Source organism: Vulpes lagopus, chromosome 3 (genome assembly GCF_018345385.1).
Source record: "Vulpes lagopus strain Blue_001 chromosome 3, ASM1834538v1, whole genome shotgun sequence".
In the NCBI taxonomy this organism is placed as follows: Eukaryota; Metazoa; Chordata; class Mammalia; order Carnivora; family Canidae; genus Vulpes; species Vulpes lagopus.
The window spans coordinates 75,189,483-75,206,822 of record NC_054826.1 but is presented as its reverse complement, the minus strand read 5'-3'; the positions used below and the strand labels follow the sequence as shown (position 1 = coordinate 75,206,822).

The 17,340-nt window shown below is 37.2% G+C and overlaps 1 protein-coding gene and 1 pseudogene across 1 annotated transcript; both read left to right on the top strand.

Annotated features, from left to right (window-relative positions):
• Positions 1-357: 357 nt before the first annotated feature.
• LOC121488339 lies at positions 358-1,508 on the top strand (annotated as a pseudogene).
• Positions 1,509-16,564: 15,056 nt separating this feature from the next.
• Positions 16,565-17,116, top strand: LOC121488318 (TLC domain-containing protein 3A-like). Its single transcript, XM_041750797.1, has one exon. It carries the CDS (start codon positions 16,616-16,618, stop codon positions 17,006-17,008), a length of 393 nt encoding a protein of 130 aa, XP_041606731.1. The 5' UTR covers positions 16,565-16,615; the 3' UTR covers positions 17,009-17,116.
• The last annotated feature ends 224 nt before the right edge of the window (positions 17,117-17,340 follow it).

Below are 17,340 nucleotides of genomic sequence, written 5' to 3'. Positions count from 1 at the left end.
ACAGTTTCTTTCTGAGTAAACAGGTAAAGAAATTATTTCAAAGACTCTCAAATATCCACTGCTAATTTTTCCAGGGGTGATGGTAATCTTGATAAGGGTTTGTGTTGCACAGGTGTTTGCATTGGTCAAAATTTAGTGAATGATCATTTTATTTCAAAGGTAAAGACTTGAAACAAATATTGAATTCTAATGATAAAATATTTATAGATAGATAAAGTATTTATGGAGAAAGTTACCAATGCCTGCAATTCAACTTGAAATGCATAAAAAATAATGAGTTATTCCTCTACCTTTCCCCATTCAACAGATATCCACATCTCCTGGTGCAATGCCAAGCCACATCCCCAAGACATGATGATGAAGGTTGGAGTAAATAAATTTGGCTGTATTGGTCACCTGGTCACCAGGGCTGCTTCTAACTCTGGCAAAGAGGCTACTTTCACCATCAGTAACCCATTCTTTGACCCCAACTACATGGTCTACGTACTCCAGTATGATTCCAACCACAGCAAATTCAATGGCAACGTCAAGACTGAGCACAGGAAACTTGTCATCAATGGAAGACTTATCTCCATCTTCCAGGAGTGAGGTTCTGCCAATATCAAATGGGGTGATGCTAGTGCTAAATATGTTGTGGAACCCACTGGAGTCTTCACTATCACTGAGAAGGCTAGAGCTCACTTGAAGGGTGGGGCCAAGATGATCATCATCTCTGCCCTTTCTGCTGACACCTCCATGTTTGTGATGGTTGTGAACCATGAGAAGTATGATAACTCCCTCAAGATTGTCAGCAATGTCTTCTGCACCACCAACTGCTTGGCCCCTCTAGCCAAGATCATCCATGACAACTTTGGCGCCATAGAGGGACCCATGATCACAATCTATGCCATTACTGGCACCCAGAAAATGTGGATGGTCTCTTTGGGAAGCTGTGGCATCATAGCCAAGGGGCTGCCCAGAACACCATTCCTGCTTCTACTGGAGCCACCAGGGCTATATAAAGGTCATTCCTGAGCTTAATGGGAAGCTCACTGGCATAGCCTTCTTTGTCCCCACCGCCAACATGTCAGTCCTGGATCTGATCTGCTGCCTGGAGAAAGCTGCCAAATATAATAACATCAGGAAGGAGCTGAAGAAGGCATCAGAGGGCCCCTTCAAAGGCACCCTATTGTACACTGAAGACCAAGTTGTCTCCTGCAATTTTAACAATAACACCTGCTCTTCCACTTTCAGTGCTCGAGCTTGCTTTTCTCTCAATGACCACTTGTCAAGTTTATTTCCTGGTATGACAATGAATTTGACTATGGCAACTGGGTGGTGGAACTTATGGTCCACATGGAAGTAAGAGCTCTGTGGACCACTAACCCCAGCAAGATAAAGAGGAAGAGAGAGTTCCTCAGCTGCTGGGGAGTCCTTGTCCCAACTTATCCCCCAACACACTGAGAGTCTCCCAACCACCACATAGTTTCCATCCCAGACCCCCTGAAGAGGGGGAGGAGTTTAGGGAATCCTACCTTATCATGTGCCATTAATAAAGTATACAGTACCCAGCCAAAAAAATAATATGAATTGCTGGATGTATATAGGGATGGATAGACAGTTATATGATAAATCAAGTAGAGCAAGATGTTAATAGTAGATTGTAGGTCAAAGGTAGAGGCATGTTCCATGAAAAATTATTAAATTTTTCTAAATGGGGGGACAATTCAATTTATCCAGTATTTATTGAGTATCTCCCTTGGCAAAGTTTGGTGCTGGGTATGAGATTTCATTAAGATTCCATGCTTAGCAATCTCCCTCTACTCTTAAGTATGGCTAAGTGCAGCAGCTCTAACCTCTCTCTTTAATTCCAGTTCCAGCAGGAAGAATATAGGCAAATGTATCCCAACACTTTGGGATTCATGGATCGATTTATTTGGGCCACCCTTCCTTCCTTCCTCCCTCCCTGCCTCACTCCATCCATGTATCCAGATATCTGTCTGTACGCTATTTTTCTGTTTGGCATGAAGCATTTCAATAGTGTTTAAGACAGAATTCTACAATCAAGAAGCTTCAAGTGTAATGGCAATCTCATCATGAAGTCACTATTCCTGCAAGTTCCACTCTGACCTTGTTTATTCATACTTTCAGATACAATCACTTCAAAATGAGGGATGTGATGTAAGATATATGAAAATATACTTGTGTGCATCTGGAAAACTTCAAAAGTAGCATTTTTAAAAAATTTCCTGGTAATTTCTAAAGCCACAAAATATTCCAGTCACAAATAAAAAACCAAGGCTTTCCTGTGGGAAACTTTAGAGAAAACCTAACAAAACTTTCCCCAATTGGAGTAAACCATTAAATACTTAAAAGCATTTTAGTAGCATATAAAACCAAACCAAGTCCTCCGAAAATCATGGGGCCAAATCAAATAAGATTTAAAAAGTCCCAACTGAATGCATCTCACCCAGGTCCTGCCAAGGGAGTTACTGCTCCCTCCAGAGCTGTCTCCTTTTTTTTATTGGTTTTAATTAAGTTTTACAGAATAAATTAGTTCACCATATTTGAATCACATTTGCACAGAGCGATGAAAAGTTCTTCTTTCTCCCTTCCAAATCAGGGCTTTACTGCGGAAAAAGCAATCTGTGTGATGCAACCACGACTGAAGCTCCAGTCAATAAAAAAGGTTCAATGAAGTGAGAGGGAGAGGAAATAGGAAAAGGAACCAAAGAGGAGGAAGCAGAAGCAAAGGAAGCAAATGGAAAACAGGAAGGGGAAGGAAAAAACTAGGGAAAGTAGATGAAGCCTTAGGTAGGCAATGAGTTGGTACTCTTAGTTAGAACCAAATGCTAAAAAAACGTTCTGTGAGATTCTAAACATGTCTCTGGTTCCCTTCGCCTCCACTTCAGAATCAGTAAACTACTAGTTGAAAGTCTTCATATTCCATCTTTTGCCATCAGGAATAAGAAGTGCCAGGTTCTCTGTGATCCTAAGAATTAATGATCCAGATCCCAGGTTCTTGGCTTTTTAAAAATTTTATTTATTTATTTATTTATTTGAGGAGGAGGGGTAAGAAGGGTAGAAAGAGGGGGAGAGAGAGAGAATCTCAGGCAGACTTCATGCTGAGCCTAGCTGGAGCCTGGTTCCTGGACTCCATCTTACAACCCTGAGGTCATGACCTGAGTAGAAATCAAAGGTTGGATGCTCAACTGGCTGAGACACCCAGGCACCCCTATGACTTTTTAGCATCATCTACAAAAGGAAAAATATTTCTCACCTATTTCTGTTTTGGTATTAGAATTCCTGGATGTTTTTCTTTACCTGCTTTTGCCTCCATTTAAGCATATATAAAGAAAAACAAACAAGCAAACAAACAAACAAACAAAAACCCCATGTTAGACTAAAGAGAGAGCTTGAAACTTAGAGAGGCAGGTCCTTCCAAAGATGGTGCTTGTCTTTCTGTCTTTATTTTCCATCTTGAGAGTTAGAATGACTCTGACTTGTGTTTCAAAATGATTTTGTCAATTATACAAACACATTTCTTTTTTTAAAAGGTTTTATTTATTTATTCATGAGAGACACAGAGAGAGAGGCAGAAACATAGGCAGAGACATAGGCAGAGGGAGAAGCAGGCTCCATGCAGGGAGCTGATGTGGGACTCGATCCCGGAATCCCTGGATCACACCCTGAGCAGAAGGCAGACACTCAACTGTTGAGCTACCCAGGCATCCCTACATACGCATTTCTGAAAGTATCATAGGATTTTATTCATTGAGACATTTAAGTTACATGGTACATTATGGAAGTGGGAAATTAAGGGAGTATTGCAGTTTGGAATACTGGAATTTTCCAGTATATAGTATTCCAGAATATAATCCTGTAAACAGACATTGGGATGGAGATTAGTATGCAGGGAATTGTGGAATGTTTATGGGATTGACACCTGTATAAGCAAATGGAAAGAAACAGGATTGGGCGTAAGGTCAGTTTAGACTGTGATGGAGTCTCAGTGCATGTTTTAGCTAACTCATGGGGCTCTGTAGCTGGGATGACCTTCCATAGTTGTTCTTTTGGGGATCATAGGCTAGGCCCCTATACTTCTGTATTGACTAGTGACTGGGTGTGAGTGGCTCCATGAGACAGCATACTGTTTGGTGCGACAGCTCTCTTTCACAGAGGCACTGCCTGAAGAGGGCTGGAGGCTGAGATAGTGCTCACCAGCTTCATTCCTAGCAACTGCAGAAATAAATCCTGCCCTCCTAGAGGGAGATTACAGCATCCACTATAAGGGGCATGTTTTTTATTTTTTTTATTTTTTAAAAGATTACTTATTTATTTATTAGAGAGAGAGAGAGAGAGAGATCACAAGCAGGGGAAGTAGCAGAGGGAGAGGGAGAAGCATGCTCTCTGTTGGGCAGAGAACCAGATACTGGACCTTGATTCCAGGACCCTGGAGATCATGACTTAGCCCAAGGCAGACCTTAGCTGACTGAGCCACTTGGATGCCCCAGGGCACTTTTTCTTTTTCCTTTTCCTTCCTTATTCTATGTTTCCTAGGTATAAGGCAGTCACAATCTCACATGGTTCTTTGGGTCTCTCTACAGGTATGTGGTTAGCCTGGGCTGCTCCTTTTCAGTTTTTTTTTTTTTTTTTTTTTTTCTGTTTCAGGTTGGGTCTCTGAGCAGCTAAAGCTGTGGCTTCAATGTTCCTACCAGCTTATCTTTTACCTTTGGTTTGAAATTGAGAAAGACCAATGTGCCTCGATGGGGGAAATTCCACCTACTAAGATTGGTAGGCAGGGGAGGAGCAAAGTATGACCCATTAGTGAGAAATGTACAGGTACTGGATTGGTTTCTGCTAATTTTTCTGATCTGTTGGCTTGTGCAGAAATGGATGGTAGTTGTTTTTCTGTTTCTTGCTCGTAAGGAATGTTAATATGAGTTTCAAGTCAACCCACTGGTGGATCTATATATTTTCCTTGGAGAGCTTAAGAAGGGCTCACTAAATAATATTCTTTCCCACCCATCAATCTGTGTTAGGAAGATGTATGACTGGTATCTAAGGCGCTGTCAGTATGTTATTTTCCATGTTCCTCTCACATGTCAAATATAAAAATACAGCCTGTCAGTGTAAATGTGATATGGGGCATTGTTCAGAGAGACTGTGAAAAATCCTGCAGTGCTCCCTGATTCATCATTTCAACAGCCTAATCATTTCATAGCCCCGTCTAAACAAAACAGTTAAGGGCATTCAGACTTCGGGGGTACTGAATCAGGGTTGATTCAAAAAGGACTGAGAGATCCCATGAGAAAAAAATGTTTTGGAGAAAATGTGAGAATCTTTGTCTTTGTCCTCAATTTCATAGTTACTGATCTTTTTTGGAAGATTGTTTATCAGTTAATTATTCTCCACCACACCCTGTACCCTGACATTTTGCCAAAGCGGCTGGGAGGCCTCGTTAAATCAGAATTTCTACTTTCAGCTCACCTGTCACAGCTAAAGGCTCCCTCAAATGCATTGACATCGATTAATATTTAATGATTGAATAGTAGAAATATTGGCTCAGCACTTTTTGCTTTTTCTTCCTTTAAATTAAAAAAAATAAAACCCTTTAGAATGGACTCTGCTTCATGTGCACTCAGCTCTAGATTTCTACAATGTGAAATTTATGTGGATGTCAAGAAAGGGTAAAAAAACCAAAAAAAAAAAAAAAAAAAAAAAAAATCTCGCCCTGTAGAGGGCAATATGTGCTCCAGAAAAAGCCAAGCCTATGATGGAGAGAAAAAATTAACATTTAATTAGCACTCAACTCTGTTAGGCACTATATTAGGTACTTTCCATAATTCATTTCCAATAGTCACAACACACCTACAAAGTAGGTATCTTTATTTCATCTACAAATGAGGAAACAGCTTCAAAGAAGTTAGAAAACTTGCCTGAGGTCACATACTCAAGTGACAGAGTCAGTATTGGAATTTGCGTTGTTTGGCCGCATGATCCATACTCTTTCCAGACACGTGTTGCTTCTCTGGGAACAGGAAGCCTAAACCTGATGGAACCAGTATCTTATTTGACTCCAGCAGTCATTTCATGTCTTTGTGTCTCCATTTTTCCATCAGTGAAATAGGCTATAAGCCACATCTTGAATTCTAATTTGGGCTCTTTTAGGACATTGAGATTCTGATTTTAAATCAGGTTAGCTCTTAGTTTATATGAGCAATACCTTACAGATAATTTCTTTTTATGGCATGCAGATGAAAAAGGAGACTAGGAAACATTTCCTTCCAGGGCAAGTAATAACATATATAAACATGCTAAGAAAAACACCTTAAAATATGGATAGTGTGCATTTTTAGAGAGATTGATCATCACAATAATGATAGTGGAGAAGAGGCATGCTCGGGTAGAAAGGCTTTGGATCAGACATAAGTTAAATTCTGCCTCAGACAGATAAGTTAAATTCTGCTTCTGGTTCCCATTAGCTCTGAAACTGGGGTGAGTTTTGTAACCCTGACAAGCCTTGGTTTCCTCATAAATAAGGTATGAATAATAATGACTACCTCACAGAATTTTCGTGAAGAAGGGAAGAGGTAATATATTTAAGGCGCCTTGAATAGTGTTTGGCACATAGTGGGCACCTGGGAAATGAGAGATTGGTATTATTAATATTAAAAAGGAAATGTCAATCATTATCAACCTTCATAAGTATACCAGGTTAGTTCAATTTTGTCATTTATTGACAGAGAGCAAATAGACACATGCCAGAAGGGAACATATAGATGAAGGCACAAAAAAAATTTTTTTAATCATGAAAGTATGTTGAATTTTGTCAAATATTTTTTTCTGTATCTATTGAGATGATCATATGATTTTACTTTTATATATCACATTTATTGATTCATGTATGGCAAAGCAACCTTGCATTGCTAGGGATGAATCCCACTTGATAAATGTGTATAATATTTTCAATGTGCTGTCGAATTTGGTTCACTAGTATTTTGTTGAGAACTTTTGCAACTATATTCATCAAGGATATTGGCCTGTAATTTTCTTATAGTGTCCTTATTTGGTTGTGTTTTCAGGGTAATGCCACTCTCATAAAAATGACTTTAAGAGTGGTTTCTTCTTCAGTTTTGAAGAAAGATTCAGAAAGATTGTTTTTATTTCTCTTTTAAATGTTTAGCAGAATTCATCAGTGAAACTACCAGTTCTGAACTTTTCTTTGTTGGAGGATATGTTATGATTAATTCCACCTCTTTACTAATTTTTGATCTGTTCAAATTTTCTATTCCTTTATGTTTCCATCTTTGTAGTTGTATGTTTCTAAGTATTATTCATTTCTTCTGGGTTATCCAATTTGTAGGTATATAATTGTTCATAGTAATCTCTTATGACCCCTTGTATTTATGTAGTGTCATTTGTGATGTCTTCTCTTTCATTTATAATTTTATTCATTTTAGTTTTTCTCTTTTTTCTTAGTTTAGCTAAAGGTTTGTCAATTGGACAATCTTTTTAAAGGATTAACCCTTAGTTTTGTTAATCTTTTCTATTGTTTTCCTATTCTCTATTTATTTCTCCTCTAATTTTTATTATTTCCTTCCTTCTGCTAACTTTGTGCAACCTTGTTCTTTTTCTAGTCCCTTGTGGTGCAATGGTAGTTGTTTATTAGAGATCTTTCTTTTTCCTTAGTGTATGTGTTTATAGGTGTAAGCTTTCCCCTTGGAACTGCTTTTTGCTGAATCCCATAAGTTTTGGTATGTTGTGCCTCCATTGTGTTTTATCTCAAGATATTTTTCATTTTTCTTTCAGTTTATTCTTGATCTATTAGTTATTAAAGATCATGTTGTTTAATTTCCACGTATTTTTGATTATCCATATTTCCTTCTGTTATTGATTTCTAAATTCATATCATTGTGGTCAGAAGATATACTTGATATAATTTCTATCTTCTTGATTCTATTGATATTTGTTTTGTGGCCCAATATATATGATCTATCCTAGAAAATTAATATTGCATGTGCACTTTAGAAAAGTTAACCTGTTTTTTTCAATTAGACATTTTTAATTGCATTTTTCCATTGATATTTGGAATTCATCATGCATGTTCCCTGTAGTTATGACAAACAAATGTGAACTACACCATCATGTGTCAATGGATATTTCAAGTACAACATACTAATTTTCTGCTCAAGCAGAGTTATTGTCCCTATCTTAGGAATAAATGTTCATTAAAGGTCCCTTAAGCAGGTCACTAGGTGGTTTATCCATAATTACTTTGATCATATTCAATAGTTTGATTTTTTGAATGGGACTAAAAGTCCCTAAAGGATGCCCTGCCTTTAGTAGGCCAATCAGGTGCTGATTTAGCTTATTATTCACTGGAGATGAGTTTTGTATGTTTGGAGAAAGATTATTAGGATTCTCTCTTCCCATTGTTGAGGGTTGGTGGTGTCAGAGGATTAATTTAGAAGTCCTTTAGGGTTGAGGTGGAGAAAAACAGGTCAATATGAATTAGTCAATTGTTAATGATAATAATAACATTTACACAACTGTAACCATAGTATTAACATAATAGATTATTTATTGAATATTTTCTATGAGTCTTACATATATTACCTCCACTAAATTCTCCAAAACAATATGATAAATATGGAAACTGATGCTTAGAAAAACTAAGTGATTTGTCCAAGATCATATAGCTGGGTGAGTGGAGCTGCTGGTATTTAACTTAGGTTCATCTGATTCTAAATGGTCTCTTTGCATACAGTAAGATGTGACCTCTCAACAAGTCATCCAAAACCATAACACTAAGCTGATGACCAATTTTGAGGTACAAAGCCAACAAAAATACAGCTAATTAAGATGTGAGAAGAAATTAAATGAGTGAGATATAAGATCATGTGGATGAAATCTGAAGGTACAGGTTAATTTTCATTTGATGGACATTCATGGGAGTTTGACTCTCTGAGGTCCATTTCTCCTTCTTATAAGCACTTTGGCTTTTGTGGGAGATTTACCTCTTTCCCTCAGGATTCCATGTGGTGAGATCCTAACCAGGAGTCCTGCCCCTATTGATAAAAGAAATAAGTTTGTGATCTAAAGCCTCTCTGGAAAAAAAAAAAAAAGCCTACTGCACACTCACTCCCTGAAGACTGAATCTTAAACAGAGTAACAAGTAGATATGGCATGATCAGAGTTTAATAACCTCAAGGTTAGCCAGATTCTTTCTTTTGTGAGTTCATTCCTCTAGTTCCTACAGTCCTTGATTCCAGGTTTCCAGGTTGACACTTCTGTCTCTTTCAAACTTGGTCTCCAACTTGCCTCTCAACTCTCTGATTTCCGAGAATATTTTCAACGTATTTCCTTTGGCTTAAATCAACTAAAGTGCAATTGACTGACTGTAACCAAAGAACCCTGATTGCCACACCAGAATTGTATTTTAATCCACTCCTTATGCCCTTATGGGTAGGTCAGAAATATTTAAGACCTGACTGAGAAATAGAAGTGATACTTCTGCACAATACTGAAAAGGAATTATTAAAATTACTTATAAATAAAAGCAAATTAATTCCTAGGAAATAGGTATGAATTTTTGAAAGGAGGGGTAAGATAATATTCATAAGATGAAGCCAGGGGTCATCAGTTTGAATAACAGAACTTTTCTACCTATCATTTGATGACACAGTCTTTAATTCACTACATATGTCCTTAAAATCTCCTGCAAAGCAAAATTTCAATTAAAAAAATCAAAACGAACACTTAAAAGACATTTCAGCAGGGGTTCTGCAGGGCTTTGACCATCAAAATAATCAAAATGGAATTTTTGGCATTGGTTCACATTAGGCACTCCTTCTTCCACTTGGAGACCTGAACAAGGAGGTCGGTCTTTAAAATAATGATCATAGAGAGTCAGAATACCATGCAACTGGGGAGAGGAGAAGGTTGCAGAGTCATTATGGATAAAATGGGGGTAAAGGACTGCTGGACTCTGGCAGTTAAGACTAGAAGCTGTACCTGTCAATGAGTATTTCAGCCTAGGTATAACAAGGGTATTCAACCTACACCCAAGTCCACAAAGAAAGATGTTGAGGAAAATTCACATATTTTTTTCTATTGGGGAAAAAATCAATAAAGATCTTTCCTTGTTGATGGAAAAATAAACAGAAGAACAAAATGAACTATGGGGAAATATCAACAACCATGCATCATAAAGGAAGAAAGCACTAGCCTAAAGACTTAGAAGAAGACCAGACCTCAGAGGATGATTTGTTATATTAAACAGAAGAGAATTTTAGAAAATTGGAGCATAAGCAGTAGAATGCAAGACATTGTGTCCCCATGAAACAGTAATAGAAAGTCATAATGAGAGACATTGGTTGAGATAAAATGAAGATTTGAGTGAAGAAAGGATTTTTAGGATGCCAAAAACTAAACATCAGGATAAAATTGAATAACAGTAAAGAATAGTACAGAGCTGATACAAAAATAGACACATAGATCAATGGAACAAAATAGAGAGTCCAGAAATAAACCCATAATTATATGCCAATTAATCTTGACAAAGAAGGCAAGAATATACAAAGGAGAAAAGATATTCTCCTCAATAAATGGTATTGGGATCACTGGACAGCTACATGTAAAAGAATGAAATTGGACCACCTTTTAACACCTTGAAGTGGATGAAAGACCTAAAATATGAAACCTAAAACCACAGAAATCCTATAAGAGAACACAGGCTGTAATTTCTATGACATTGGTCATAGCAACATTTTTCTAGGTATGTATCTTAAGGCAAGGGAGGTAAAAACAAAAATAAACTATTGTGACTACATCAAAATAATGCACACACACACACACACACACACACACGGAGTATTATTCAACCATGAAAAGCGTGAGATCTTGCCATTTGAGACAACATGAGTTCCATCCATGAACTAGAGCATATGCTAAGTGAAATAAGTCAGACTGAGAAAGACAAATACCATATGATTCTACTCATAAATGGAATCTAAAACAAATAAATAACCAAAAAGAACCCCAGAATCAGACCTATAAATACAGAGAACAAGCTGATGGTTCTGGGGGGTTGGGGGGGATGGGAAACATGGGTGAAGGGGAGTGGGAGGTACAGGCTTCCATTTACGGAATGAATAAGTCACAGGAAGAAAAGGTACAGCATAAAGGAATACAGTCAATGATATTGTAACAGCAATGTTTTGGGACAGATGTTAGCTAAACTTGAAGTGAACATAGGACAATGTCTAAATTTCTCAAATCACTATATTGTACACCTGAAGCTAATGTCATGTTGTGCATGAACTATACGAAGAAGAAGAAGAAGAAGAAGAAGAAGAAGAAGAAGAAGAAGAAGAAGAAGAAGAAGAAGAAGAAGAAGAAAGCACTGACACTATAGAAAATGAAATCAGTGACTCATTGAGCAAGCTCCAGAACTCTTACAAAATGCAGAGGAAAAAGGATAAAAAGATGAAAATAATGGAGATGACTGTGGCTCTACAAGGCAGACTTCAGATGAAACTGAACGACTTTCAGTGTTAAAGAGAAGGAAACAAGCACAACTGGAGATGAAGCAATAATAAAAAACACACGTTAAGTAAAAAGCAGCTTCTCCTAGTCCTCCAAAGACAAGTATCAAGAATAGGAGGATTCACTGTATGCTGGACAGAATCAAAGAAAAGAGAACCACACTTGAACATGACTGGCCAAAATGTTTGAATTAGAAGAATAAAAATAAATCCTATATTTGTCCAGGCAGAAAGAAAAATGTTGCCTACAAAGCCTGACCTTAACCTTTCTGTAATAGCAAATGTCAGAATTTGAGAAAAATCTTAGTGCTTTTGGATGGAAAGTTTGTATCCCAAGAATTTTAAAAGCATCCAGATTGTCTTTCACGTGTGACAGCTCTAGAAAGACCTTCACCATTTTTCAAAGACTCAGAAACTGCTCGTTGATGTGATCCTTCTATTTAAGCATTCATTTAAAAAATATACTGAAACCATGCAGGAGATTTAAAAAAAAAATGAGCAAGAAGAGGAGTTCTAGGCATTGTGTTGATTAAGTCACACTTTGCATTCTAAAATCAATAATAAATTGGATTTTGTAATTGGAAGCCTGGGGGCGTTACGTGGCTTAGCTTAGCTTTATGGCATTTCTCTCTGCACTCTTACCTTTTCCACTTTTTTGGCACCAGATGTTACTTGTGAGCTGTATCATTTCGTCTGCTGTGCTCCTTTTCTGGTGAAACCCTTTGCAGGATTCATGGTACTCCTCTCTACAAGTGCTTATTGACAATGGATGACCTATGTGCAAGGTTTAGTAAGAGAGCCCAAAAAATGACTAAACAAATCATTGGCCTTTGTTCTACACAAAAGTAAAGCCAATATCTATATTCTGGTTATTTACAATGCCAGAAAACTTGAATGACAGCGTTTTGTATGTTTCAAACACATATTGTATGACTATTTCTTGGGATTTAATCTGGAAAAGATTATAAACAACCCAGTGGAAAATTCTATCACCAAGGCCCTCTTCCCAGCTGTTCCTCACTTTAACTGTATAAAACATTTAAATGTTTTAAAACACTATGAGAAAAATGCAGCTAAATGTTAATAATATTAACTGGCAAGTGGTAGGATTTGAGGTGATTCCATGTTTTTTTTTCCCCTTGCAGTTTGCTGTAGTATTTCACAACTGAACATATTTTACAGTTATAACTAGTAAGGAATCGAATTTTAAAAAACACAATATTTAAAGGATATAAATAGGAAACTCACAAAAGCAGATACGTGAATGACCAGGAAACATGAAAAAATATTCTGTCTCAGCAGAAATCAAGGAAATTCAAAATAAAACCTCAATATATATTTTCATACCCATCAGAATGGTTAATCAATTTACAAGTTTGGCTATACCTTTGATGGTGAGGATATGTATGCACCTCTCATGTCCTGTAAAAATATAAATAAGCACAAGCTTTTAGAGATTTAATATGATGGCATCTAGGAAAGTGAACAATGTACACATTCACAATCCAATTACACTTTTAGATTGTCACAGCATTGCTTATGAGGACAAAAATGTGGAAAGGAAAAACTGGATGAAAAATTTGTGGTCTATTTTATATTGTAATTAAAATAATTGAACATGTATTACAAAGAACACAATGTGGAATAAATCTGAAAAATATAATACTGAGAGAGGAAATGCAAGTTAAAAAGGAATATTTAGAGCACAATCTCAATTTTATAAGTTTAAAAACATAAAAATAAAACATTTCTTTATTTATGGATATGACATATGTAGTCAAATTATAAAAATATAAAGGAAATTATAAATTCAAGAAGGTGTTTATCTTTGGGGAGGAAGGAAAGGGATGTAAAATTGGGGAGGGGAAGCTCAAGAGGCATTAACCATTCTACACTGTTTTTACTTTCTCCTTGAGAAAACATAAAAATCTGGGACATGAATATAAAGATGTTAATATTGGCAAAGCTGATGCAGTAGGTAGGTACATTTTATTTATTGAAATACTGTAATTTATTTGCTTGAAATATAGCCATAATACAAAGAAAAATAAAATTTTAATAATATATTTTGCTTATAATGTGTCTTTCTATAAATATAAAAAAATATAAGTCTGTATTTATAATTTTAGTGTCCCATATGATTATAAGCAGATAAAATATTTATAGCACAGAGATTGAAAGGAAATAAAATAGAAATCAAATACTGGTAATATTTGGAGGATGGGCTCTATATAATTTTAAATTTTTTTCTTTTATTTTCCTGTATTTTTAAAATGTTCATTGGGATCATACTATTTTTATAGTTTAAAACTTAAAAATGTATAGAAATTTGATAAAAATGTATGTTTGAGCCCTGTGTAGGATCTTTAATGTCATGCTAAGTTTTTACTTTATCCTATGGACTACCATTTCTCCAGTTGTGACCCTTGAGATGCTAATTTGTGTTCCTGGGAAATATAAGGGTTCCCAGGTCAATAAGTTAATGAAACTAGCTCCTAATCACGAAGATATCTAAAACCTCATATAGAAAGTTACGTGATTACAAGAGAGATTCTGGACATTGGAAGCGGCGGTTCTAGGCAAGATAGATTGGAGGTGATGAAGAATGGAGTCTGAGAAGCCAAATTGCAGTAGATACAGAGTGTGTTATAAGGGCTTCAGTACATCACTGATGACCTTAGTCAATCATCACCACAATCATGTACTTAACACACAATAAATACTTATTTCCCACATATCTAGGTCTGCTGGGATTTGGCTTATCTAACCCACACTGTAGGTTAGATCAGGGTCTGTTCCACATATCTCATTGTCCTTAAACAAGAGATTACCCAAGATATGTTCTTCCTATGGCAAAATACAAGCCTATTTCAAGTCTTGTGTCATGTCAGCTCACATCCCATTGGCCAAAGCAAATCCTATGGGTGACCAAACCCAAATCAAGAAGACAGGGTCTTATATTTTACTTTCCATGAGGACAAAGCAAGTCACATGGCCAGGTTTAGCATCAGAAGGCTGAGGAAGCATATTCCTCCCAGGAAACTGGGAGTTGGGGGAGGAAATAAATATCTGCTGAACAATAATCTCATCTATGTCCCTGTTTACAAAATGAAGAAAACACAGCCATTTGCTAGATAGTAGAACTCTGAATATATTGAGGTCATCAACGTGGGCTTCATTTCTGAAAGAGGCCAGGGATACCATGAAAGAGTAGTTTCAGCATGGCACAAACCTAAAGGCAGTAAAGTGACGCCAAAATGCTACCCACACCTCGTTTGTTCTCTAGGTGTGATAACAAGTATCTTAGAGCACAACGTGTCCAGGAATCAGGGAAAAGAATATTGCTAAGAAATTACAACAGGATCGTGAGAGTTTAGCCCAAATCATTGTGCCTGGCAGAGGTGACCAGGTGAGTAAGATGTTCCTCTTTCACATCCCACACAGCTTTCCTCTTTCAACATTAATTGATAGTTAGTATTCAGAGACATGACCAAGTCTAGATCTTAGAGAATAATTTCAATCCCCAAGGGAAAAAAAGGAGTGATCTTGAATATTTTGAAATAATGTGGATTAAAACTGTAGGATCAAACAACCTGTTGCATTTTTAGGTCCTTAATATTTTTATTCAAAAATGCTTTGATGCTATGTTCTACGTTTAATACCCACAAAACACATATGGTAGAGATTATTTTTTCAGTTGCCATCTCCACATACTAATTGTGTAAATATGATACAACTTCTTATATGGAGGCACTGCTTTAAAGAGTAACAATAAAATACATTTTGAGGTTCTGTTTTCTGGCCAGAAAAATTTTTAAAGAAAAGGAATCATGTCAAGCTGTGTTGCAGAAAAAAAAAAAGGAAAATGAAGAAATAACTAGAAAGAAACAGAGAAGTGCCTGCCCTGTGGCCAAATTATAAAACCAGTAAAATGTGTCCATGGTACTTGGTTCTCATAAATGTCCTGGCCTTTTCCTCACTGTCACAGTTCAGTGACATCATGGTCCCTACTCTGGCACTGGGGACAGGGAATCTGAAACTCATTCCCATCATGGGATAAATGACTTATAAGGATTCTTTCTTTAAACACCAAAGTGAGAAATCTATGATGAGCAGAAAGACTGGGAATGGCAGGTGGGGGAGCATTTTGGAAGATGAAGATTCTTTCAGTATGTATAATATACTATCAGGAAGGCACCAGATATGTTCTACCCATGGAAATACATGTGTACATGACATATTTAGTGCCTCACTGAGTCTATAAAGAGCATTCAATATGTAGTACTAAAAAAAAAAGAAAGGGTGCACAAGACAAGATAGTCTAGACTTATGGCATACCTCTTATATGGAATGTGATCCTATTATTTTAAACATATAACTCAATATAAAAACAAAATACATAGAGTGGTAAAGATATGAAGCTTTGAGAGATGGAGTATCAAAAATATTACTAATGTTTCGCATTCACTTTTATACCTGGTTAATTACTTGTTGACCCTCAACCTGAATGAATATCTGCCTAGAAATTCTTCTAAGTACTAGTAGCTGTGTCACCTAAGTTAGATTGTTCATTGATGTTCATTCAGCAAGTAGTCCCAGATTAGTAATTATGAACAATAATAATGATGATTATAGCATCATTTATACAAAGAGGTCTTAGGAAACTGTTAAGTAGTTTTGTTTTAGAATCATCTAGTGTCAGCCATGACTGGAGGGATAAATTTTGGATAGTCACATTACCTTTAGGACTGAGCTCTACTAATTTGTCTATTCATTCAGCGAGTAGTATTGAACATTTACCCTATATAAGTCTATGCTAGGTGCTATAGGTAATGCTAAGAGGAAAACTATACAAATCTTTTCTTATAGTGAAATTACAATATAGTATGTGTGTGCATGTATGTATATATATATGCATATATGTAAAATTTAAATGCTATAAGACAAGTGTATCTAAAATATTAAGACCCTACTGCTCCCAGGGCCCCCTTGGTCAGGGGCAGTAGGTGTCCCCCTGCCACCGGGGGAGAAATGACCCCAGCTGGCACTGGCTTGCCCGAGAGTATGTCTTGTTCTTGATTCCGTACATGATCTGTAACTTCTACGCCATGTACCTCTGTGAGTGGTACCGAACCAGAGACCAGAACCACAGACACTCCCTCACCACTTTTCGAAACTTCCTAAGTAAAAACCACCTCATGGTCGCGCACCACGCAGTCATCCTGTTTGTCCTTGTGCCAGTTGCACAGAGGCTTAGGGGAGACCTCGGGGACTTCTTTGTTGGCTGCATCTTCATGGCAGAACTGAGCACTCCGTTTGTGTCACTGGGCAGAGTCCTGATTCAGCTAAAGCAGCAGCACACCCTTCTGTACAGAGTGAAGGGAATCCTCACGCTGACCACCTTCCTTTCCTGTCGGATCCTCCTCTTCCCTTTCATGTACTGGTCTTATGGCCAACAGCAGGGACTCAGCCCACCCTGAGTGCCATTCAGCATCCCTTTACTGCAATGTGGCCAATGCCTTCCTCATCGCTCCCCAGATCTACTGGTTCTCTCTGCTGTGCAAGAAAGCAACCCGGCTCTTTGACACCGCCCCAGCCAAAAAGGATGGCTAATGGCTCCCAGGAGTCAGGCAGTGAGGGTACCTCCTCACACCAGCTGCCTCCTCCACTCAGTATTCCACGGACCAAATTGTGCCCTGGGTGGCCTCAGCCTTTTGGGTATTGATAAGCAGATAGATGGGTTTGTTTTTCTTTCTTCTTTTTTTTTAATTTTTTTTTTTATTTATTTATGATAGTCACAGAGAGAGAGAGA